Here is a 23,653-nt window from a genome sequence, read left to right on the forward strand (position 1 = left end):
GTGTGATAAGTGCCAGGGTGGAGGTACGCTTGGAAGTGCTCTGGATGTGGTGTGCACGGGAATCATCTGAGAAGCTTTTTAAGAACTCCAGGTGGCCAGACCCCAGTCCTGAGGCTTCTGATTTAGGAGGTTTGGGTGAGGCCCAGGAGTTGGAATTTTTCCAAAAGGCTCCACAGCCTCAGTTGTGATCCACTGCACTGTGGTACACGGAGGTGGGCTATTTGCTTCAGTTTTTAGTGGCGGGACGGGGGCAAGGGACGCTTTTTGGCCACAGGAGTGGAGCATGCAGCCATGTGGGCTGGATGCTGGATGTGGGGAACTGGTCATAGAGAAGACTTGCGGGAAGGCAGGAGTTAGATCCTGAAGGGGTCTGTGTGCCTTCCAAGGAATTGTACCTTTGTCTTCTGGGCCGATGCTTCTCTGTTCAGTTCTGTATAACCTGAGTCAGGATCACTTCCAGTGCTTGATTGAAATGCAGACTCTTGGATCCCACCCTAAATCTAATCCACCATCTCCTGGGTAGAGCCTGAAGTTCTGCATTTTTAATAACCACCTTAGCTACAAGTAGGGTGGGCTTTGTTGTCTCTTTGGCGCCAGATGGTACAGGGCACTGGTCGAGCCAGTGTGATTATCAGTAGCACCCTTCACAGTAGTGTCTTGGCTTGGATGAGAAGTTATATGGTCACCGTAGTTATGGGGGGCACAAAAGGATTTCCATCAGGGGAGCTACAGGATGGGGTAGGCATTTGAGAACAATTGCTGTGCAGTAGTGTTGTGAATGGACTGCAGGCGGGCCGTCTCACTGAGTTGGGTTAAGTTGGTTCTGGAAATGCTAATCTCTCAGTCATTTATTCTGCAAATATGAGTGCCTGCTCTGTGTCCGGCACTGTGTTAGGCCTGAGGATACAGCACGAACGAAACACACACACACACACACACACACACACACACACACACACACACACACACACACACACACACACACACACAAATCCCTGCCCTCGTGGAGCATCTTTTTAGCGCGCGCGAGAGAGAGAGACAAAAGAACACGTCAAATGTGTTCTATGTTAGGTGCTGGGGGAGAAAAGTCAGCTGGGAGGGGGTAGGAAGTGGTGGGGCTGTGCACTCTGGGGAGTGGTTGGAATTTTGTGCCGGGTGGTCAGGGAGAGCCTAGTTGAGAAAGGTGGCCTTTGAGTCACACCCCAGAAGAGGTGAGGGGCCTAGTCATGCACATATCCAGGTGGCAGCACAGGCCTGCGCTCCCTGAGGCGGGAGGGTGAGCCAAGGGTTCAAGGGTCAGCCAGGAGACCAGTGTCACCAGCAGGGAGGGAGCTAGCAGTAGAGGACAAGCTCAGAGAGGTCACAGGGACAGACGGTGTGGATTTCAGGACGCTCTCCACGGCTGCTGTGTGGACAACGCACCGGAAGGGGAAGGAGTGGAATCAGGGTCTAGCAGGTGGAAGGCTGTCGCAGTTATCAAGGCGAGAGAGGATGGTGGCTGCGGCCGGAGCCGTGGGCTGGAGGAAGGGAGAAGTGATCCGATTCAAGATATCATTTGAAGAAAATCTGCAGGGTAGAGCCAGGAGGGTTTGCGAAGATTGGTTGTCGGGTAGGAGAGAAGAAGACTCAAGGACAATCCCAGTGTCTTTGGCTTGTGGAGAACGACGTTGCTGAGAGGGAGAAGCCTCTGCGTGGAGCGGGGTTAGGAAGTTAGCAGGCTCTCAGCCCTGGATGGAGCAGTAATGAGATGTCAGTTGGATTTCCCAGAGCAGATGTCAAAGAGGCAGTTGGTTTATTTAAGCCTGGGGTTCAGGGGTGGTGTCTGGGCTGGAGTCACCAGCATAGAGGTGGGGCTTAAATTCACAAGGTGGGAGAACACCGACAGATGATGGGCGTGTGGAAAAGGTAATTGGAATAGGGGTGGGCAAAAGGTGCGCTCTTACGATACTTAGCAGATAAGAGTGACAGACGCGGTGAGCTTTCAGATGTGAGAGCGAAGTGGGGCATGCGCTCCAAGGTAAACCCCCCAGCTTTGGGGCCTGGGGCCCCTGGATGAGGCTGTGCCTTTCCCTGACTTAGGAAACGTGAGGGCTGGAGGAGCAGTTTGCAGGCTGGGCGGCTGATGCTGGTCTAGACACGTGGAGCCGGCAGGGTCTCTGGGACCGACTAGTGGAGCTGTCTCATGGGATCCTCGGCGTCCAGATCGGGGGAGTCCAGGCTGGAGAAACAAAGCTGGGAGCCCCCGGACCGCGAGTGACTGTTGCCACCAGGAGCGTGGAGGGAGACTGCACTGACTAAAGAGCAGAGAGGGGAGAGGAGACGTGGCCTTCCTCCTCAGTCCCACCCTTGTGACCGGCTCTGGTTCACGTTCTTCTTTTAAGAGACCCCCAGAGTAGACCCTGGCTCAGCAGCTGTGGCTCAGCCGTGGACCGTGGGCCCTCCCCGCTCTTCTGAATACCGTACTTCTCTTAATGCTGACGGAGCTGTGGGCCTGCGAGAGGATGTGGCTCGCTCAAGGTCACGGAGCTAGCTGGTGACAGAAACAGGACACGGAGCCAGGCCTCCCGTCTACCAGCCCACCATGCCACACTGTTTATAACTCTGTTGACCAGGATGCTTCTGGTTGCAGGTACCAAAAACACAAATCATTCTAGCTCCAGCCAAAAAGGAAGTGTGTTGGCTCCCATCACTGCTGCAGCCAGGGCGAAAGATGGCCGCAGGCACATTCAGAGCCAGAGTTGCAAACAGTGTGGACGAGGCTTCCCATCTCTGTTTTCTTCATGTCTTATGCTCTATCTCTGTGCGTTCGTCGAGGTGGTGGACGTGGGGAGTGGCCTCCGCCAGTGCTGGGGGCAGGCCTACACAGCTCCGGATCCAAGAGGAAAGCTTGGGGTTACTCCCCTCCAAGTGGAGCAGGAGGGGCAAGGGTCCCCCTCCCCCTCCTGCAGAACCCTATGAAGTGCGGAGGGCGACTCCCTACCGTAGATGGAAGTGTCCTCATTAGAAGGAAGGGCAGAGGAAGGTACAGGACAACAGCACCTCTCCCGTCCGTGGTGGGTGAACAGGCCCAGGTGCTGGCAGAAGAAAAGGCAGCTTGGCAAGAAAAGTATGGGAGAACCGGACAGTAACGGTGCCTTAGCCTTTAAGAGGAAACTAATATCCCTCCCTTTCCCCTCCTTCTTCCTCGTAGTTATTAATTGTGGTAAATAGAGTCTTGGCGTATGACAGGAATGTCTGCCCAGTCAGCGAATGTTTTGACTTATGTTTTCGGCCCCACAGATAACCACTAGGCTGTCCCGGCCAGAGAATGCAGTTTAGATCGCTCGTAGAGCACATCAAATATCTTTATTTCACTAGTTACGTTATTTTACACACTGCCTAGGGATTCCAGGTTTTTTTATCCTTCCAATACACGAGTGTGGATTTAATCAGTGATGAGATTTTCAAAGGTCTGGAACACTGTTTACAGTGAAAGCTACCTGCAAGGTAAACTTTCATTAAGTATCTTTTGCCCTTTTACTTGATTTCTTCAGTGCTTTCATGAGTTGAGAGAAGAGCCTGGCCTCTGGAGGCAATTTTTAATTCCCTCAGTGCTTACTTTGCTTACGTGGTCCTTTAAGTCAGATGAGCACAGCCCGACCACTTACCAGCCGTGTGACCTTAGTCAAACGCTAGAGCCTTAGTTTTCTCCTCTGTAAGGTGGGTCACTGTGAGGCTCGGGTGAGGCTGTGTGCAGAAATGTGTTGAACATTTGAGAGCAGCACACAAGCGCGAGGTGCCATTTTCTCTGCGTCCTTGCGTTCTCGTATAAGGCAGTGGCTAGCATCTGTGGCGCTGGCCTCTGTTTTGCCCTGTGGTTCGGTGAGTTGGTCACCGTTGGTGGTACCATATCCTGGAAGGACAGCCCCACCACTTTCTGACGGGCCATGTCCACTGCACCTCAATGTTCTCATCCCAGAAACCTGTTGGCTGGTCCCCGTTCTGCCTTCTTATCACATGTGGTTGTCAGGCTCTGATATCATAATGGACTGGAAGAGCCTTTTGTAAGTTGTCAGAGCACTTACAGAAATGTAAGGTCGCATTATTACTACACATAGGACATAACTTTTCTAGTCTGTTCTTTTTAAAATCAGACAATCAGCTTTGCTCCATTAAGAGTCACTTTGAGGGCTTCCCTGGTGGCGCAGTGGTTGAGAGTCCGCCTGCCGATGCAGGGGACATGGGTTCGTGCCCCGGTCCGGGAGGATCCCACAGGCCGCGGAGCGGCTGGGCCCGTGAGCCGTGGCCGCTGAGCCTGCGCGTCCGGAGCCTGTGCTCCGCAACGGGAGAGGCGACGACAGTGAGAGGCCCGCGTACCGCAAAAAAAAAAAAAAGTCACTTTGATTCGCTTGAAATTACATCGTTTTCTAGATTTAAAACCACCAGCATGAAAGTGATTGCATTTTTGCAAAGCATATGCTGTAAGATAAATATTTCACTTTAGAATTAATTTTCTACTTACATTAAGAATATTCACTCTATATAATTGTAATTGAGTGATATTTTATTAAATGCTAGAACATAACATACTTAACTGTCTGAGGCCTAGAATCTTAACCTTAACATAAATTGGTTGATTCATTTCAAATCAACCTGGAACTTAATCTTACTTCCTAGTGGTCAGTCGATATTTCAGTTCTTACATTAAATGTAAAGGTAACCAAATAGTCTAATTAAAGTTCATTCTCTAAAAAAAGAAATGTACATATATCCCTAGTCAGTGCTCATTTTTCTCACTCAGAGCCTATGTCTTAAAATGTTTTAATTGCACTATTTCTTTTAGTCCTACAGGATCACATGTTGAATGGTGTAAACAGCTTATAGCTGCTACAATTTCTAGTCAGATTTCAGGTTCAGTGACATCAGAAAATGTATCCAGAGATTACAAGGTAAGCGGAATTGAGTCCTTAATTCATTTTCAATATGCTAAGTAGCCAAGAAGCATTGCAGTTTTAATTCGAGTGAGACTTTGGCCCCTTGATGCTCACCGGCCATTTGCTTGGGAACAAGGGTGGAAGGTTCTCTGTTGTTAGAGATCTGAACTTTAGAAGAGACATTTTTACCAGGATCTAGTATATGTGATCATAGTTTTATAATTGAGAGGAAAAGCTGACTTTCGATTATGATCGTTCTTTTAAAAATCCAGATCCATTTTATTATTTGATTATATATTATATTTTTAGATTTGATTATAACAAATGCCTATATTTTCTTTATTAGTATTCTGAATTTCAGAAAATTTCTGATAGATAGTATTTCCCTAACTTCACAATTTGTTTCTGTATTTATGTACTACCTATGGGTTTTCAGCATTAATATGTGATACTAGAATGCAAAAAACATGCAAATTCTCAAGAATGTTGTATGGGCAGCCTCATTTTTTAGTCCTTATTGAATTGAGAAATCTCTTCTTGTTTATTTTAAAAGTTGGATTCCCTGCTTATTCTAAAGTTAAGAGTGATAAGCTCCTTGTCAGCAGAGACTGGGGCTCTTTTTCTCACCACTGCTCCCCCAGCACGATCCCGGAACATAACAGGTGCTCAATAAATTCTTGTCGAATCAATTAACAAATAAAATGCTTGCGTGCTCCATCTTTGTTAAGGCTAAAGACTAACTTTGTTTTAATGTCAAGAAACTATTAACAGGTACCTTACGTGAAACCATGTTTACATTTCAGTAGTACAGTTTGCTTGAATTGAGGATTCAGTTTATTATAGTCATTTTTGCCCACTAGTAAGAGAGACTAGATTTTCACAAGTATGTATGAATTACATTTTAGTGTCCTGTCCTATCCTAGGTCAACGGCTCTCAAAATCATAGTCCTTGCCAGGCATCAGATCTTACAAAGAGTTCAAGAGCTACGATAACGATCTTAAGTCATTCTTAATAGCTGTCTGTGTTGAAGGGCTCTAGCCTCACTTCCTCTTTAGCCCGTCCTGTAACAAGTGCAGAAACTGACTCCAGAGGCTGTGTGTAATTGAGATTTGGCTATGGTGCTGGACTTGCTTCGTCCAAGCCATTGGATGCTGTTGCTTATGCTTCCCCGAGGAAAGCATGGCTGGAGATGAACAGAAATTGGATAATATGGCCAGCCAGAAGAGTGGCAGTATAGTTCTTGATAGGTTTCTCCGCTCTCTGGTTTTCATGTTTGCCCACGTAGGAGGAGCTGGGGCTCCTGTTCCTCAGAACCTGACTGGGCCAAACGTGACTGCTGTTTCCAGGTGGGAGAAGCATTTGCTGCATCACCTATGCCTGAGTGGCTGGTCACTGGGCCGCTGCTGACCCCACTGGTCCCAGGCGCCCTCTTGCCCCACGTTAGCGGAGAAGCTGCCCTACTGAGTGGAGAGGCTCAAGGACCCATATTGGCAGAGAATAGCTCTTAGACCTCGGATTGATTTTCTTTATGGACAATTATGTGTTAACTGTAAGGTTTTCACTATGGTTGAATAGTCGTTAGTGCTGTGTGGGTTCTAGAAAAGGATGGTGACTGTGGGCATAGCTGTCTAACCTCTACATTAATAGATCAGACTGAATCTCTACTTTAACATGAAGCAACTAAGGTTTTTAAAACAATTTTTTAGTTTATTTACGAATTTTGTATAGCAGAATTAGCTCGTGTTGGAATGGTTTAACAGATGGTATTCAGAGAAAAAGAAGGCTTTTCTATATTTTGTAAATTGAATTTTAAGTACCTACATCAGATCATTGCTAAAGCTTTAGATGAATTATTGTAAGAGAGCGTTTTTTAATCATTGTCTTTGTTAGATTCGCCCTGTGACCAAGTGTGCAAATTTGGTGTTAAATTTATAATTCAGGAGTTGTTATGTTTTCGTCAAGGAGAGAGTTCTTTTAAATAATAAAAGCATGAAATGTTTCTAAACCACGGATAATTTTACATGCTATGTGTAAAGTAGTTCTTAGAATCAGGGTAACCAGCGTGGGCCTTTGGGACACCTCTGGCACGGGAGCCGTGCATGGGGTTGGCCCTGAAGGTCCAGATACAATTCCTTGAGGATTTAATGTGCAGTCATCCGTTGATAATATTTGAAATTATATATTGTGCAAATATCTTATTTGAAATACACACTCAATTTGGGGGTTAATTTATTATAGGTTAAACTCGGTGTCAGTAATGAAATGGGAGCAGATGCTTCTGTGGAGCAGAGCACTTGCACCTCGATTTGGAGTGCTGACCGTGTTCTCAGTCGTAGAGGCTGCGGCAGCGTCCTCATCAGCCCTCTAGCATGTGCGGCGCTCTATGGTTTTGTAATACTCTTTTGACATATCATCCATTTACTTCTTGAAACAACCTAGTGAGATGGCTTTCATTATAATCATCATTTAACAGATGAGGAAAGCAAGGCTCAGAGAGGTTAAGTGACTTGCTTAGTATCATGCAGTTAGACTTGGGGTTTGAACCCAAGTCATCCTATGGAAAAGCTAGAGTGATTTTTAAAATTTTGTACTGCCTTCCTGTTCACTGTTTTTCAAAATGTGGCCCTTGGGTGTTCCCGCACCAGCACTCCCTGGGGTGCCTGCAGAAATGAGGCTTCCATGGTCCCCGTCCCCTCAGTGAATCAGAATCTCTGAAGGCGGGGAACGGTGTGTCTCATGCATTTCTTTCTTTCTTTTTTTTTTTGATGGTGTATTGTTACTTATTTTTACAAGATTGGGATTATATCCTACACATTATTGTTAAATTTGCTTTTTTTAAATTGGAGTGTAATTGTTTTACAATGTTGTGTTGGTTTCTGCTGTACAATGAAGTGAATCAGCTATGTGTATACGTGTATTCCCTCCCTCTTGGACCTCCCTCCCACCCCCCACCCCCCACCCCACGCTGCCCATCTAGGTCATCACAAAGCACCGAGCTGAGCTCCCTGTGCTATACCACAGATTTCCACTAGCTACCTATTTTACACATGGTAGTGTATTTATGTTAAACCTAATCTCGCAATTCATCCCCTTCCACCCCTGCGTCCACACGTCCATTCTCTACATCTGCGTCTCTATTCCTGCCCTGGAAGTAGGTTCATCTGTACCTTTTTTCTAGATTCCACATATATGCGTTAATATACGATATTTGTTTTTCTCTTTCTGACTTACTTCACTCTGTATGACAGACTCTAGGTCCGTCCACATCTCTACAGATGACCCAATTTCGTTCCTTTTTATGGCTGAGTAATATTCCATTGTATATATGCACCACATCTTCTTTATGCATGCGTCTGTTGATGGACATTTAGGTTGTTTCCATGTCCCGGCTATTGTCGATAGTGCCGCAGTGAACATTGGGGTACATGTGTCTTTTTGAATTATGGTTTTCTCAGGGTATAGGCCCAGTAGTGGGATTGCTGGGTCGTATGGTAGTTCTATTTTTGCTTTTTTAAGGAACCTCCATACTGTTCTCCACAGTGGCTGCATCACTTTACATTCCTACCAACGGTGTAAGAGAGTTCCCTTTTTTCCACGCCCTCTCCAGCATTCATTGTTTGTAGGTTTTTTGATGATGGCCATTCTGACTGGTGTGAGGTAGATACCTCATTGTAGTTTTGATTTGCATTTCTCTAATGATTAGTGATGTTGAGCACCTTTTCATGTGCTTCTTGGCCATCTGTATGTCTTCTTGGGAGAAATGTCTCTTTAGGTCTTCCATCCTCAGGTATTTCATTCATTCATTTATTTAATTTAATTTTATTTCATTTCTGGCTGTGTCGGGTCTTAGTTGCAGCCCGTGGGATCCTCGTTGCGGCACGTGGGATCCTCCGCTGTGGTGCGCAGGCTCCTCATTGCGGCCCGCGGGTTCCTGAGCCCGTGGGCTCTGTAGTTGTGGCACACGGACTCTCTAGTTGTGGCCTGCGTGCTCAGTTGTTGCGGCGGATGGGCTTAGTTGCCCCGCAGCCTGTGGGATCTTAGTTCCCCCAGGGATCAAACCTGCGTCCCCTGCGTTGGAAGGCAGACTCTTAACCACTGGACCACCAGGGAAGTCCCTATTTGTTTCGTACAATAAATTGTAAAAAGTTCAGCTTCCCTAGGTTTGCATCTGTTGAAATTGGTGATGAGACCATACATTTCTGGTACATTCCCACACACCTGAATAATTAGCAACTCATGTTAGATTTTAGAGTACAGTTGTTTTATTATTTACCCATGTCATAAATTGACAGTTAGCTTAAGGTGAGATCACCCAAGGTGTGGTAAGAATATCACTGGCATCACATGAGATGAGTTTAGATGATTTGCCCATGGACATGTTTTAACAGTTATGTAATTATTTTAATGTGTAGTAGAAAACTTGGCACATCAGACTTGTGATTTAATGGGTATTATTGCTTAAAGCCAGGCGAAATATGAAAAAAGAGTGGATTTAAAGTCAACGTAAAGGGTTTCCCTGGTGGCGCAGTGGTAGAAAATCCACCTGCCAGTGCAGGGGGCACGGGTTCGAGACCTGGTCCGGGAAGATCCCACATGCCACGGAGCAACTAAGCCCACACACTGCGATGAAGAGTAGCCCCCGCTCGCCGCAACCAGAGAAAAGCCTGTGCGCGGCAATGAAGACCCAACACGGCCAAAAATAAATTTAAAATAAATAAATAAATAAAGTCAACATAAAGATAAATACTAATATTAGTACAGGTGATATGCATATAGCAAACCAGACTCGTAGAGGTGGTATATAAGATGACAGAAGTTTGGAAAACATTGTCCCTGTTGAAAGAGTAGATAGCTGTTATGTGGATTATGGATTAACTAGACTAATAAATGTATGCCTTAATGCCAAGTCATCCTGAAGATTTACCTGATAATTAAGAGTACTAGAAGAAATGTAATAAAATGTTTTGTTTGCCCACCCCGCCCCCACTACTAACTCAGCTGCTTCCATTTTTAACAGGCTAAGAAAGAGTACAAATCTCTCTCTTGAATTTGTCAAAACATTGAAGAACACGATCTGAATGTAATGTTCAAAAGATTAGATGAAAAAATACAGTTATAACTTGTAATGAAACATTTTTAGGAACTATTAGCAGAAGTGACACAGTTGATCAGCTTCCATTGTTTGCAAAGCAGAACTAGGCCAAGCAGAGGGAACATGGTGGAGTAGTACAGACGGTACTGGTTAGCTTTGTGACCTTGTATAACCTCTGAGTGTCTGTCTCCTTTTGTGTAAGGTTAAGAGAATTTGGATTAGATTTGAAGTCTCTAAATTCCTTTCTTTCTAGAACATTCTTCAATTCTGTTTTGTCCAAAAGGATTTGATTCTGGCCAACCTTCAGGAAATTAGGACACTATAGTTTTAATGTGATCATACTCTTTCCTCTGGCTCCAACATCGTCGTCATCATCATCGTCATCATCACCATCACCGTCACCATCACCACCACCCCTCTGTCCCTCTCCTCCTGTTTCTCCTACTCTCATCCCTGCACACACATCAGCTAGATCTCTTCCATAAACATTCTGAAGAAAAAGGAGAAAGTGGAGAGAGTCCTATACTAAATTTAATCATTTAATAGGTTAGTACAGTGATTAAACTCCGGATCCTAGACAGAAATTTCCAGAAGGGCTTTGGAGGGAAGTGGGATGCAGTGTGTGGGAAAGGCTTCATTATTGCTCGGGCTCAGTCTTAGTTAATACTTCTTAAACTGAGTACCAGCCTAGAAGGAGGGAAGCTTGAGCACGATCTTTTCGAATCCATGACCATAGTCCACTGTTAATAGCTTGGCCTTGTGATCTGTTTATTAAATCAGACTTTGCAAACACAGATGTTTACAGGGTATAGCTAACAAGCTAAACAGACATGGCTGTGGAGAACTGGAGACTGCAGCATGTCCCCCTAAAAACAATTAAATTACAAAAACAACCCTGTTACTGCCTGTTTGAGCAATAGGCCTCCAGTTTGTAACCACTGTAATGTCAAAGTACTGTCCTATCTCTCAGGATTACTTGTGGAGTAGAATTATTTCTTTAAAATATCAAGATTTGGGCTTCTGCTTCTGGAAAGATGGAGCAGATGTACTTTTTTCTTATTTTTCACACTCAGTACAAATAAAAACCCTGGACATTATCTATAAAATGACATAAGAATGCCTTGAAAGGTAGAGAGAAGAAGGCAGACCGGTTAGGGACCTCAGGACCTAAGGAACGACAGGGTGGTGCTATCCCTGGGTTATGTTTTTGCCATATATAACCCAGACTTGTTGCTGAAGAAGCCAGCAACCCAGAAATGCCAACGGGTGCAGACGAGAAAAGCCTAGTCTCTCTAGCCAAAGGACAGGAAGGGGGCAGCCGAGTAGAAAGAAAACTTTGAGAAACTAACCACTGTGCTCCGGCCCCACACCCACCCCGCCAGCAAGGCCAAGCGGGGAGCCTAGATTCCACCGTTGCCAGGCTGTAGCAAGGCACGGTGACCCCTGCAGCCATGGTGTCGGAGGCCTGGTGGAGAGTCAGGACTTTCACTACCGCCCACTGGCAAGGAGGCCACACCTCCACTGTGGTTACAGTGGTATCAGTCATGAGTGCTCCTGCCACTCCCAGCTAGGCAGGTATGGGCGGAAGCCTAACTGGGAGCTAGCGCTCTCACCCCGACCCAGCAGTAACTAGGAGACCCCTGTCCTTTGATGGCAGCATTGGCCAAGAGGGGAACCTGGACTTGTACGGAAGACCCACACTCTTACAGTATTCAAAATGGCCAGGTTTCCACTGAAAATCACTCATCATACCAAGAGCCAGAAAGATCTCAAACTGAATGCAGAAAGAGAATCAGTAGATGCCAGAACCGAGATGACAGATGTTAGAATTACGTGAAAAAGATTTTAAAGGAGCCATCGTAAAACTGCTTCAATTAACAATTGCAGATATGCTTGAAACAATGAAGACACAGAAAGTGAGAGACAAGAAACAGGAAAGTTTCAGCAAGAAAATGAGATAAGAACCAAATGTAAATTTAAAAACTGAAAAATATGGTAAAGAAAGAAAAAACAAAACAAAACAAACAAACGAAACCACCAGACCCTCAGTGGATGGGTGCAACAGCAGAATAGAGAGGACAGAGAAAAGAAGTGGCTAAATCTTAAGGGAATTACCCTGAGTAGAAAATGCCACTCCCAAGAGATCACGTACTGTATGATTGCATTTGTGTAACAGTCTTCAAGTGACAAAATTAGAGAAATAGAGAACAGATTAGTGATTGCCAGGGGCTACGAAGGGGAGGGGCTGGGAGGGAAGTGGATGTGGCTGTAAAAGGGCAACATTAGGCGGTGAGGAAACTGTTCTGCATCTTGGCTGTGTCAGTGTCAGGGTCCTCGTTCTGGCATTGTTCTGTAGTTTTATAATATGCCACCGTGAGGGAAATCTGGTGACATGGTACACTGGACACGGAATCCCTTATTCTCACAACCGCTTGTGAATCAACAGTTATCTCAACATTAGAAATTTAGCTTTTAAAAAGTCAAGATTTTTACAGACTGCTCAGTGACTCTATATTGCATGTAGAATAAATTTTGATTAATGTTTCTAACAACTCATGATATATCAGAAGTATTATTTAAATGGAGCATATAGTTATGCGAATAAAGATGTTAGAATCTGGTTAGTGAAAAGGGTATCAGCAATTATCCTGTACTAGTTCAATTGCAAGTATGCTCATCCCTTTTGTACATGGCAGTTGGGGCCAGCATGCTTCATTGACTGGCTCATTGGTCACATTTCCTGGAGGGCTTTAGAGAGTGGAGAATGATTGTTTCAGGCTAGGGTTTGACAAAAGAGTCAGGCCAGGTTCAGGTGTGGCTTGTTTCCCAAAGACCAGGGTTTGTATTTGGATGACTGGTTGAGATTTGTATTGGCCTGTCTCTGGCCTCTGGCTGCAGCCGGTGGTGAGGAACAAGTTGTGCAGACTCCTGCTTACTGAGGCTCCCGCAGCAAGCGGAGCGGTCTCCTGACCCAACAGGTCAAACTCTTTAACTCCTTTCGTAGTGGTCTGATTGCTAAAGCAGAATTACTTTATAGACTTTATGCCTAAAACAGAGAACAGTGGTGTTTTTACTCCACTATTACAATCTTTTCGTGAAAAGCAGCCTCTTAGAGGCGTAAGCTCAGAGATAACTCATTTATTAAAAAAACACAAAACTGATATTTATTTCACTTAGAATCATATGGTTTATCAAAAAGATCATAAAATTTGGAGTCGGGGCACTTTGCCTCGAGTCCAGCCCTGTACCTGACTAGCTGCCCAACAAGTAACTTTACCTTGCTGAGCCTCAAGTGTCCTCATCTGTGTAGTGCGTGTTACAGCAGAGGTTTAATGTATTAAAAAGGGCACCCTAGGTATGAAATGCATACAGTGCTGCTTTACTGTATGCTATTACTCTATGAAAATGTATATGATGTGTAAAAATGACTACAAGAGGAGTGTATTGTAATTGCTGAATGCCAGTCCACTTCCATAAATGTGATGTGAGCACCTAACATGCGCAGGAGTTCATAGAAAAGAGACCCCAAAAAATACAGGCCAGGGCACTCGGGGCATTAAGCCTTGAGGGCGTTTGTCAGCCTCTTCAGAAAGGGAACAGGTTTAGGTGGGGCTGTATGGAGATTAAGAGCCTGGGCACTAAAACCAGTCAGCTTGGGTTTGAATCCCCACCCTCTTAGAACGCTTGTGACACCAGATGTGTGGGTTTTTCCCCCACACTGATGAATTCTCCAAAACCAGCTGAGTGTTCTCCAATTCAATTCGATTCTGATACTGACCAGAGTTAGTGCAGACCCCACAGGTTAAGGGCTCAGTCCCACAGAAGCTCTCACTTCAGATGCCAGTTTCAAGTAGTGGGTACCCAGGTTACCCACAACTTGTGCTTAGCTTGGCTACAAATCAGGTGTTCCCACAAGTGCCTCCTTGAGTCCGATCATTTGCTAGGAAAACTGACAGAACTCAGGTAAACACTGAGGTTTACCGGTTCATTGTATAATAAAGAATACAAAGAATGATACAGCCTGTGCAGCTGTCTGAGTTCTCGAGGGCTGTCAACACTGGAGGCCGATTTGCCCCCCGCCAAGTTGAGGTTGGGGAGATGTTTTCTGAAGTCTTCCAGTGAAGCTTAAATGACTCCTAGGCTTTGAGGGCTGGTCAGGACCTCGCAGCCATTTGAAGACTCGTTTCCTTTTGTACGTGTAGAAACTGAGGCCGAGTGCAGGCACACGGAGGCCCCGAGTCTGCCGGTGAGAGCTGGCCCCAGGCCGCCTGACTTCAAACCACTGCTCTCTGGCTTCAATCAGATTCAGATTCAAGAAAAAGGAAATGAACCTCCCTGTGCGCCCGAAATGGCTTATTTCAGGAGAGATGAAAACTATAAAGCAGAAAACACATGGGTATCAACTCAGGTGACCTCCATTGACCTTTCCGGCCTCCGACCGAGAGTAGCGAGGACTTACATACGGCAGGTGAAGAATTGTGTGGGTGGCAAAGCAGACGATCATCCTGCCCCTTTCGTTTTGATTTAGCTTCTCCTTCCAGTAGCAAAAGGCTTGTTGATAGCGGTATATCTCCTACATCTAAGGCCCAGTTATGCTGCTTGTGAATGCTGCTTTCTAGTTGTCAATTGTTACTATCACTTTATAGACAGAACATTACAAAATTAATTGCAGTTAGAGAACAAAAGTGAAAATAATAACCTGTTGTAGCAGAGGTTTGGAGGGAGCAAGGAGAAGCGAGGGAAGAGGTCCTGGTATTGCTTTCTTCACCCACCCTTGAGGGAGTTAAGGGAGAGCAGATGCACGTTTGAAGGCTTTAGTTAATGTGGGTTAATTACAGCGGCGCGAGGCTGAGGCGCTGTAGTAGACTCTCCGGGTATAAGTACTTGCTCTGAAACCTCGAACTTGGCCGGATTACTTAACTGTGCCTTGGTTCCCTCATCAAAAAATGGGGCCAATAATAATTTTTATCTCACAAGGTGGTTCTGAGAATGAAATGAGTTAGTATATACCAGGTTCTTAGAAGAGTGTCTGCCACCGAAAAAGTATTTCATGAGCTTTTTTTTAAAATGATGCAGCTGCTGCAGAAGGACAGTGGTAAAAAACTAAAAATTATAATTTCAGTCAGCAGAGATGGGGAAGAGGGAGGGCGCAGTGTGAGAGAGCGTGCTTTCCCACCCAGCTAGGCCGCCAGGCGCCGCTTAACGCCGACACATCAAGAAGTAGTGGTATGAGCATGCTCAGGGTTATGGAGGCAGAACCCTCGGACTTTAAAAAAAAGTCTCACGAAACGTGGTTATCACTGACAAATGAAGCTTGGGAGGGGAGACTATTTTGACTTTTTATTACCATGTATGTCCCATTTTGAGTTTTTTTTATTAACATAAGCATGCATTTTATTTATTTTGTACTAACTTTCCTGTTGTAATTTATTATCATTAACAAATGATAAACTTCACATATTTAAAGTATACAGATGGATGAGTTTTGATAGGTGCCCACTTGTGAAACAAGCACCCCAATTAAGATGATAAACATATTCATCACCACCACCCCCTCGAAAAAAAGAGCCAGGTTTAAGCTTCTTAGTCTAAGTAGTCTATATTTAGGAACTTCTGGGCTTTAATTCCCTTTGAGCTACAGCATCCCTTAATTCGGATACCTTTTTTACTTCAAAGAGTATATTCTTTTAATGGTAACAATGATGAACTCTATATTCTCGTGTTCATGTGATCTTCTTATCTTTCCTGAGTAAAACCTATAAAGCTAACAAGAACCTACAGTGATTTTTTTTTTAAAGTGATCTGTTTTCCGTAGAACCTCCAGTGTTTATCGTATGTAACGATGATCAGATTTCAGACTCGAGAGTGGGGAACAGGTGATTCAGGTCTTCCTCAGACTGTTGCCACTGTTCGCTTTTCAAAAGTTCGATCCACCCTCTGGGCTGTTTCCCGGACCGCCCATGCTGCACGTTCAAGTAGGAGTCACAGGAATAACCTCTCTAAAATCGCCGTCCCGATTTAGTAAAGCCTGGCTTTCCCTGCACGGAGGCGGCCCTCCCCGGCCCTCCCCGGCCCTCCCCTCCCCGCCAGCTACCCTTTCCCAGCTGAGGCCCCCCCTTCCCTGTGCAGCGGGGCTGGGCTGGTGTAAAGGGATGGGCACCTTCTCCCCGTGGGGCGGCCGCATCGGGGAGTTTAATTCTGGAGTCCCAAGTGCGAATTGGAAATAGAATTCCTATAGAAACCAGATTAAGGTTTGTGCCTAACCAGGCTTTATGATCCCATTAACGCTGTAGCTGAGCTGTGCTCTGCGCCAGCCGTGGGCGCTTTTGTGGTTTCTTGGTTCGGTTTTGTTTTGTTTCTGTGGGCTGGTTTGGGAGCAGGACCGCCTTTTTATATCATTGTTTCTATGCGGAAAACGCGTTCAGTATTCCAAACAGACACACAAATGAACTTTTCACACACGGCCCGTTCACACTGTCTTGTAATAGCCCTTGACAGAAGGGGTTTGTGTTTAAAATAATGTAGGTTGTCTTAGCCTAAGGGCCATAAGTTTCTCCAAGTCATAGACTTGCCTGCAAATTATAGGACAAACGTGTTAGGATTGATTGGCTGTCGAATGGAACTTAGAGGGCAAATGTGTTAGGATCGATCTGCGCGGTTTTATTTGGAGTATTATGATGTTTCTTAGGGCATGGGCTGGCGAACTTAATGGCATCTTTCGCAGGTCAGTAGTGACGTGTCCGTGATGATGATGTTCTGTGTTTTAACTGACAGGTTTGCAGGAGGCCTGATATAAGGGTAAGGGTATTTGGCTTTCAGCACATGGGCCTCCTCCTTGTGTGTTTCCGTGCTTTGTCGAACACTTAGTCTATTTAGCGTTCTTTGCCTTCTCACTGATTTTATGAGTCACTCAGATCAGTTTGCTCTGCTGTGTCATAGCTTTCAGTGTTCACTAGAAATGCTTTATCTGTTACAATGTTTCTATGTGCAGAAAAAGCCAATGTGTGTGAGGGCAGGATGCTAAAATTGTTACCACTGTGCAATACTGACTTCTGTTGTGTTACATGAATTCTGACCGAACGGGTACTCATGGCACCGGGTTTATAAGGCTAGGCCTACAGAGTCCTCTTAATTTAACCTCGTTCGTCATGTAATTCATGCTGAAGTATTTAATAACGACAACAAGAACAACAACAAAGTGGTCAGTTGTCCTCCTTCCTGAGTAGGAGATCTAAGTAGGATTTCAAGTCTCGATTACAAGATCAAGTAGGATTTCCTGTTTGCATGCTGAATCCCAAAAGCAGAAGTGCTAATCTTGAAGATAAATTTAGCAAAATCAGCCCCATTTAGTATTTCTTAAAATATAGAGGTAGCTGTTACAGCTAGTAGATTATAGTTGATAGTTTCCTCATGGTTTTCCTTCCCTTTATTTCAGAATATTCAGAAAGCAAGACAGAGATTGGTAATGTGCATATGCATTTAAACCTGAGTGTCAGATGTTGAAAATTAACCCATTTCCATTAAATGAAAACAATGTGGATTTTGACAGAATCATTTCATGACTTCGGTTTTAAAGTTTTAATCTTATTGAAGCCAATGAAGTAGTACAAAAATAAGCAGGTTAAATCAAATTCTTGTTATTCTGGTTGGTTTTTCTTTGTTTAATTTTGTTTTTATCATGTTTTCTTTTGCTCATGGGAATCATTTTCTTTCACTGATTCACATTGTTAAATATTAGTGTTTGGCTTTACACTTGCATGGACTTTGAAATGCTGTGGGGTTTTTGTTGTTGTTGTTGTTTAGTCATTCATTCTTCTGTTTTAAAACTTTTTGTCAAAGAATGATTCCGTTTTCTTTGTATTTAAGAAAAAGAATGTAAATTTTAAAAACCTGGCTGCATTTAAAAAAATTGTCCTGCTCTGAAGGGTAGCAGTACCAACTGTGTACTAAATTCAATCTGATGATAAAGTATAAAAATATTGTAAGTAGCTATTTCATTGTATTGACAGAAATGAAAGGTGGGAAAGAGTAAATTCTTTTAAAGCTTTGCTACTTCTTCACTGATTGCCTCTTAAAGAAATGTGGTCATTAGAACCAAAGTTTCTTGAAGGAAAAATATATTGATGCTAAATTTTAATATTTTCAGCCTCAGAGACTTGATACAACTTTTAAAAGGTGTTATAATCTTGTCATCTTCAATATTCATGCTCATTATACCACCTGCTAAACTAAAAGTCCAAGTTTTTAGAGTTTTAAAGACTGATTCCGTAAAGAAATTACATTAAGAAGAGTATCCATGTAAAGGGATTGGAAAACATTTAGATAAGGATATGTGACGCTTTTCTTCGAAGCACGCTGATACTGTAATTAGAAAGATTGAATATGGTTTTGAGTCATAAATCACAATATTTAATTAGCAATAAGTAACAGAGTATATGTATGTATCCGCGTACGTGTGACCCCAGCATGTGATATGCGCATATGCACACGTGTGTGGAAATGTTGTTAATGCCAGCGGTGTTGACCCCTGGACAGCATAATAGTTCCTTTTTAAAACACTTGTCTATGAACTGCCTTTGTACTTTGGCTTGATTTTGTTCCTTGCCCTCTGTGGTATGTTTTATTTTCTATGAGCATGTTATGCGTCTGTTATTTTGTTTCTTGGCTGTATGCTGCAGTATTGCTTGATTTTAAAAAGACAGTACGTTCTTTGAAACCCATGATGTTTGTTTGCTTTTCATTTTTGTACCCCAACACAAACACAGAATAGATACTCCATTTTAGGCTGAGGATGCTATAGATGGCCGACACGTTCTTTCCTTAACTCCAAGGGGGAAGTGTTGGGATGTGCAAAGCCGTGAGCGGTGTGTCGACTGTTACATGCTTACTGTCTCTTTAAAAAAGAACTTCGGTCCTTTCACCTGTCTGTTTGCACGTGTTTCTCTTTCCCCTCTTTGCCTTTTCTTGTCCATGCACCTGGTGCTGTGCAGGAGATTCAGGAAGAACACAAGGGCTACCCTTCTGAAGCTGAAGCTGATCAGGTGGCAAGTTCTACGTGTTCATCTGTTTGTAGTTACAGATCGTGTATTTAGAAGCCATTTCATACTAGATTTCTAGACAATCAGCAAATGCTTTTTCCACTACAGTAGTACTCTCCTGTCCAAGTTTGGTAGATTCCATTATGACATTATTTGCGAAAATTGGTTTATCCAACATCTTGTCAACCAGAAATCTGCTCATGTCTGCCTCTTGGTTTTCCCAGGTAGATTTACTGATGAGGTTAATGAGCCTCAGTCGTGGCGGGATTCTGAAGAGACCTAGGGGGGCAGACGCGTATATGCTAAGGGTGCTCCTCGGGGGTGCGGGCTTTGCTTTATTCAAATTTGCGAGGTCTGTACCCAGCACAGCGCCTGGCACGCTGTAGGTGTTTGTGGAATGAGTCCATGTATTTTACAGAAGAAAAAAGTCATTCATCGAGGTTTCCTGAGTGCTTGCTCTTTGCTCGGTACCTCTGGGCTCTCAGAAGTGTTTAAAGCAGCAGAATTTCCCCAAAGCTTATGCGTGAAACCTCTAGAAGAGCTGCTCTAGGGAAGCACGGCAAGCTCTCCGTGCTCAGTTGTGCCTTTGCCCAGCCCGCCCTCCTTCAGCGACCCTGGGAGCACCCCGAAGAGCCAGTTTGAAAAGCACTGCTTTCGGCAGGCGGCTGTTACGGAAACTGTCCACCCAGCAGCCTTAGGTTCAGGAGGAGGAGAGAGTAGTGGAGAGGCCAGGAAGTTGACGGGCCTTCAGCTGGACCTTCCTTCCCGGGTCGCCGGCACAGGGTTGGGATGAGGTCATCAGAGAGAATTCCTCAACTGGGCAACACCTTGAGCAAAAGCACCAAGAGGGCTGGGTGTGTTCACGAGACACGTTTGATCCGTAAGGACATCCCTTCTTTGATTATGCTGTACATGGGTTGGATAAATCAAGGGTCAAATCATGTCCTGTGCAACTTGGAAGTTGCAGTTAAAGCTTAATATAGCCCAAGTGTGAGTGCTATCTCCTAACACCAGCTTCATAGAGGGAATCTACTGTACTCGCCAAACAGTGAGCCTTGAATAGCCATTCTCCTCTCAAATTCCTATGCTAAAGCTGAATGTCTTTCCTGTACACGGCGAACCTTTTATGGGGATATCTGAAGCAGTAGGATCAATTGATTTGTTTTATTCTGATAGTTGCTTTTTCATCGCTTAAAAAAGCATGTCCCAGATTTGATTAGTCTCACTCTGTCTCACCAGCACGTTCATGCTTCACATAAATGCACAAGTATTTCAAGCCAGATTTAACATGATTATCAGAAGAGAAGAGAAACCTTTGATCTCCAGCCTCTATCTTGAGAGCCTGGTACCTTCTCAAAGTGGTCCCAATCGCTGCCCCTCCCATCAACGACGTTTTATTAGTTAGTCCCGGGTTGAGGACGTTAAAGTGTTCGACATGACTTGCTATAAAGCTTAAAGCGAATCAGACTTCCCCTCACCTCTTCCAGATTCAGTTGATTAGAGCAGCTTGCTTTAGGAAATATATTTCAAAATAACCTATTCCCATTTATTTTTAAATATCAGTTAAGGAATTTAAGTCTACATGATAATGTTTACCCATTAAAATAAGCTTTAACAGCGTAACATCTGCAGTTATTTAAAACTTGAATATTGCTTAAAATAGCTTTCTGACTTTGTAACTACATTATAAAAATAGTCACTAGTTCAGGCAATAAATTAAAGAAAGCAGACTTTCAAAAAAACGCTTCTATTACGATTGGTGATTTTTTTAGTGTTTCTAAAACTGGACATTTAGAAGTATAAATATTGGTTTATGCTTTATTGTGTCGGAGATGTCTTTCCAAATCAGGTGTGGGTATAAATGCATCCACAAACACTTCTCTGTGTCCCCTTTAACGGTTCTCTATGTCCCTAAAAATGTTGATTGAGAAGTGTCTTAAAAACCAATCTGAAAACTAACGCACCATTGTAAAGCAATTATACGCTAATGCAGATGTTTAAAAAAATTGAAAAAAAAAACCCAATCTGGGCTAAAAATTTAAACTGAATAAAATTGCTCCGGGGAACCGTGAACACTGATCTGTATGATTTTAACCGTGCATCTTGAGGAGGAGGGTGGACTGTGTCATTTTGTGCCCTCCCCGAATGCACATACCTTGACCAACATTTAGCATTGCGTTTGCTCTTTATATTTGGACATTTTCCCTTCTTTATTTTATAAAATTGGATGAACCTACCATATATAGTGTTTTTAAACGGACCTTTAAGTCCCTTTATAAGATATATTGAAAAAGTCTTATAACTGTGAAAAATGATTATTTTGAATTTTCAGTAATTTTGATTAGAATTATAAAAGATATCAATTTTTAATATTTTGCTTCACGAAATTATGCTGAAAACTTAGTATTGTCTAATCTGTTTTCTGCTGAACACTAGTGACCTCCTGATGTTAACAGGTATTTTTTGGAGAAAGCCCCTGACGGACTAGGTAGGGGAAATGCGGCGTACTCCAGCGCCCTCTGGCCGACTCGGCATGCACTAACACGCTAAAGCCTTGCCTCACACACACACACACAACAACAACAACAACAACAACAACGAAAAAACTAGCTAAACTTGTTTCCTTTAACCCAGCATTTCCCAAACTTTTCCCCAAAAGTCCTGTTCAACAACAACAACAACAACAACGAAAAAACTAGCTAAACTTGTTTCCTTTAACCCAGCATTTCCCAAACTTTTCCCCAAAAGTCCTGTTCACATCTCTTGGGAATTTAATGCTCTATGAAACACAGCTTGGGAATTGCTGGGGTTTTGAACACCTTATTCTTATTCGTGACACGTTACGTCAGAGATGCCCGGGAGAAAGTGACCAGTTTCCTTGGCAGCATCTCACAACATGGCAGTACCTTGGAACAGGCACCGAGCTCAGGCTCTGGTCCCCCGCACTGTAGTTCAAGAACACCATTTTCTCAGCTCCCCTGAGTTATCTGGTACTGTCCAACCAAGCTTGCAAGAGACTAGCTACTGGGCCACAGTGCAGATCTGCGCATTTAGAAATGTGGGCATGTATCTTTCCAGCCATCCAAGACATCCTTTTCCTAGTGGCATTGTAGCAGGAACCCTGATACCTCATTAGCAATTTGCTTGGTGAGCGTGGAATCAGCGCAGAGTGAACTGCCTTGGGGGAAGCCTGATGAGCACACCCTGCTCCACAGGAGGGAGTGGGTGAAATACTCTTGTCTGCCAGATGAGGGCGCATTCTTGTGGCCTCGATGGGATACACACTGACAGGCCCACTCGCCCGTCCCACCTGTACGCTTTGTGCAGACTCAGGTAGCTGGGCTGCAGTACAGAAGCCTAGGGCTTTCCTTAGTAAGAGACCCCTCCCTGGTTTCTTGTTAATTAGACTTTGGGGTTTCCCACGCAGTCTCATAGCTGGGCCATTTCTACAGCTAACTGAGCATCTGCATCTAATGTTGATTTTATTTGTATTAGTTTCATGCTCAGAAGGTAACCTTTTTTGACCTTATTTCCAAATTCTGGAGGCACCTTGTAATAGCTGTCTGTGTCATGATCACAGTATCTATCTGTCACGTCAAGCCATTTCTGTATTAATGCTTTCTAACTGTGAACTTTAAATGTGTGTAACAATTTGCTAGACTATGCAGCATGGTGTCCTGTGATGCTGAGCTTTGAAACTGTCTTGTACGGGGAGGGGAGCATACATCTTGCACGCTTCTGTAGCCTCGTAGCAAGAGCGCAGAACACTACCATTCTTCCCAGGTCTACAGTTGGAAAGTGAGATTTACTGCCGTTTGGTTTCTTGCCAGGCTCTAAGGGATGGAAATAAGCTGGCACAGATGGAAGAGGCGCCCCTTTTCCCAGGAGAATCAATCAAGGCCATTGGTAAGTTTAACAAGTACACTTTGCTTATAGAGATCCATAAAATGAAATGGCACTTTACTCGCAAGCACAGATGATGTATGTGCTGGAGATCAGCCAGACCAATTTAATTAGGGGACAGATGGACTAGACCTAGTCATTCTTATTAATGTCATCGTGACCTTAAGAGATAAGGGACTGTAGAGGATACGTTGAAGCTCCGAGCGAGTCTTAGGTGGCAGTACCAACAGAGGAGGGGTCCCGCTTTTCCCCGTGAACTGAAGGCCGATGAGACTCTCACGGTAACGTCAGTTCGCTGCTTTGTTGGAAGGCTTCACTATAAGGAAAACGTATTGACAGACGATCCATAGCATACTTTTAATGATAGTTTTGAGAACTTGGCAAAGACATTTTTGGTGGCTTATAAGAGTCCAGAAAGTACAATTTTAGTGCAGGAAAAGGGCACGTGTCGCCACCCTGGATTGTAAGGGCGACGGCCTGAGGCGGATTGCCGGGGCTGGAGGGGCGGGCAGCCGGCTGTGGGCTCTTCACCTCACGATCGCCGGGGTTAGGTCGGACGGCCTGGTTTGCGAGGCCGAGTGTCGCCTTCTGCCCTCATGGCTCTCTCGCAAAGGCGCGTGCCGGGTCTCAGAGCACGGTCATCTTGTGTTGCAGTAGCTGGGCTCTCCTATCCGGACCTCCAAACAACTACTCCTGCTGGATAGCC

General features: G+C 44.3%; 1 protein-coding gene across 11 annotated transcripts in view; it reads left to right on the forward strand.

The window, feature by feature from the left end:
• Window positions 1–23,653, forward strand: part of MTMR1 (myotubularin related protein 1) — a 72,367-nt gene that overhangs the window by 1,369 nt on the left and 47,345 nt on the right. For 6 of the 11 annotated variants that reach the window (XM_055081849.1, XM_055081847.1, XM_028482608.2 and 3 more), the window contains exons 2-5: window positions 4,823–4,928; window positions 16,781–16,804; window positions 17,442–17,468; window positions 22,875–22,950. In XM_055081849.1, the coding sequence (XP_054937824.1) occupies window positions 4,823–4,928; window positions 16,781–16,804; window positions 17,442–17,468; window positions 22,875–22,950 (233 nt within the window). Of the gene's footprint in view, window positions 1–4,822; window positions 4,929–5,488; window positions 5,576–16,780; window positions 16,805–17,441; window positions 17,469–22,874; window positions 22,951–23,653 lie in introns of those variants that run through there. The other 5 variants (XM_028482610.2, XM_028482609.2, XM_028482615.2 and 2 more) reach the window with 5 other exon arrangements.

The sequence above is a fragment of the Physeter macrocephalus genome, chromosome 21 (genome assembly GCF_002837175.3).
Source record: "Physeter macrocephalus isolate SW-GA chromosome 21, ASM283717v5, whole genome shotgun sequence".
Lineage (NCBI taxonomy): Eukaryota > Metazoa > Chordata > Mammalia > Artiodactyla > Physeteridae > Physeter > Physeter macrocephalus.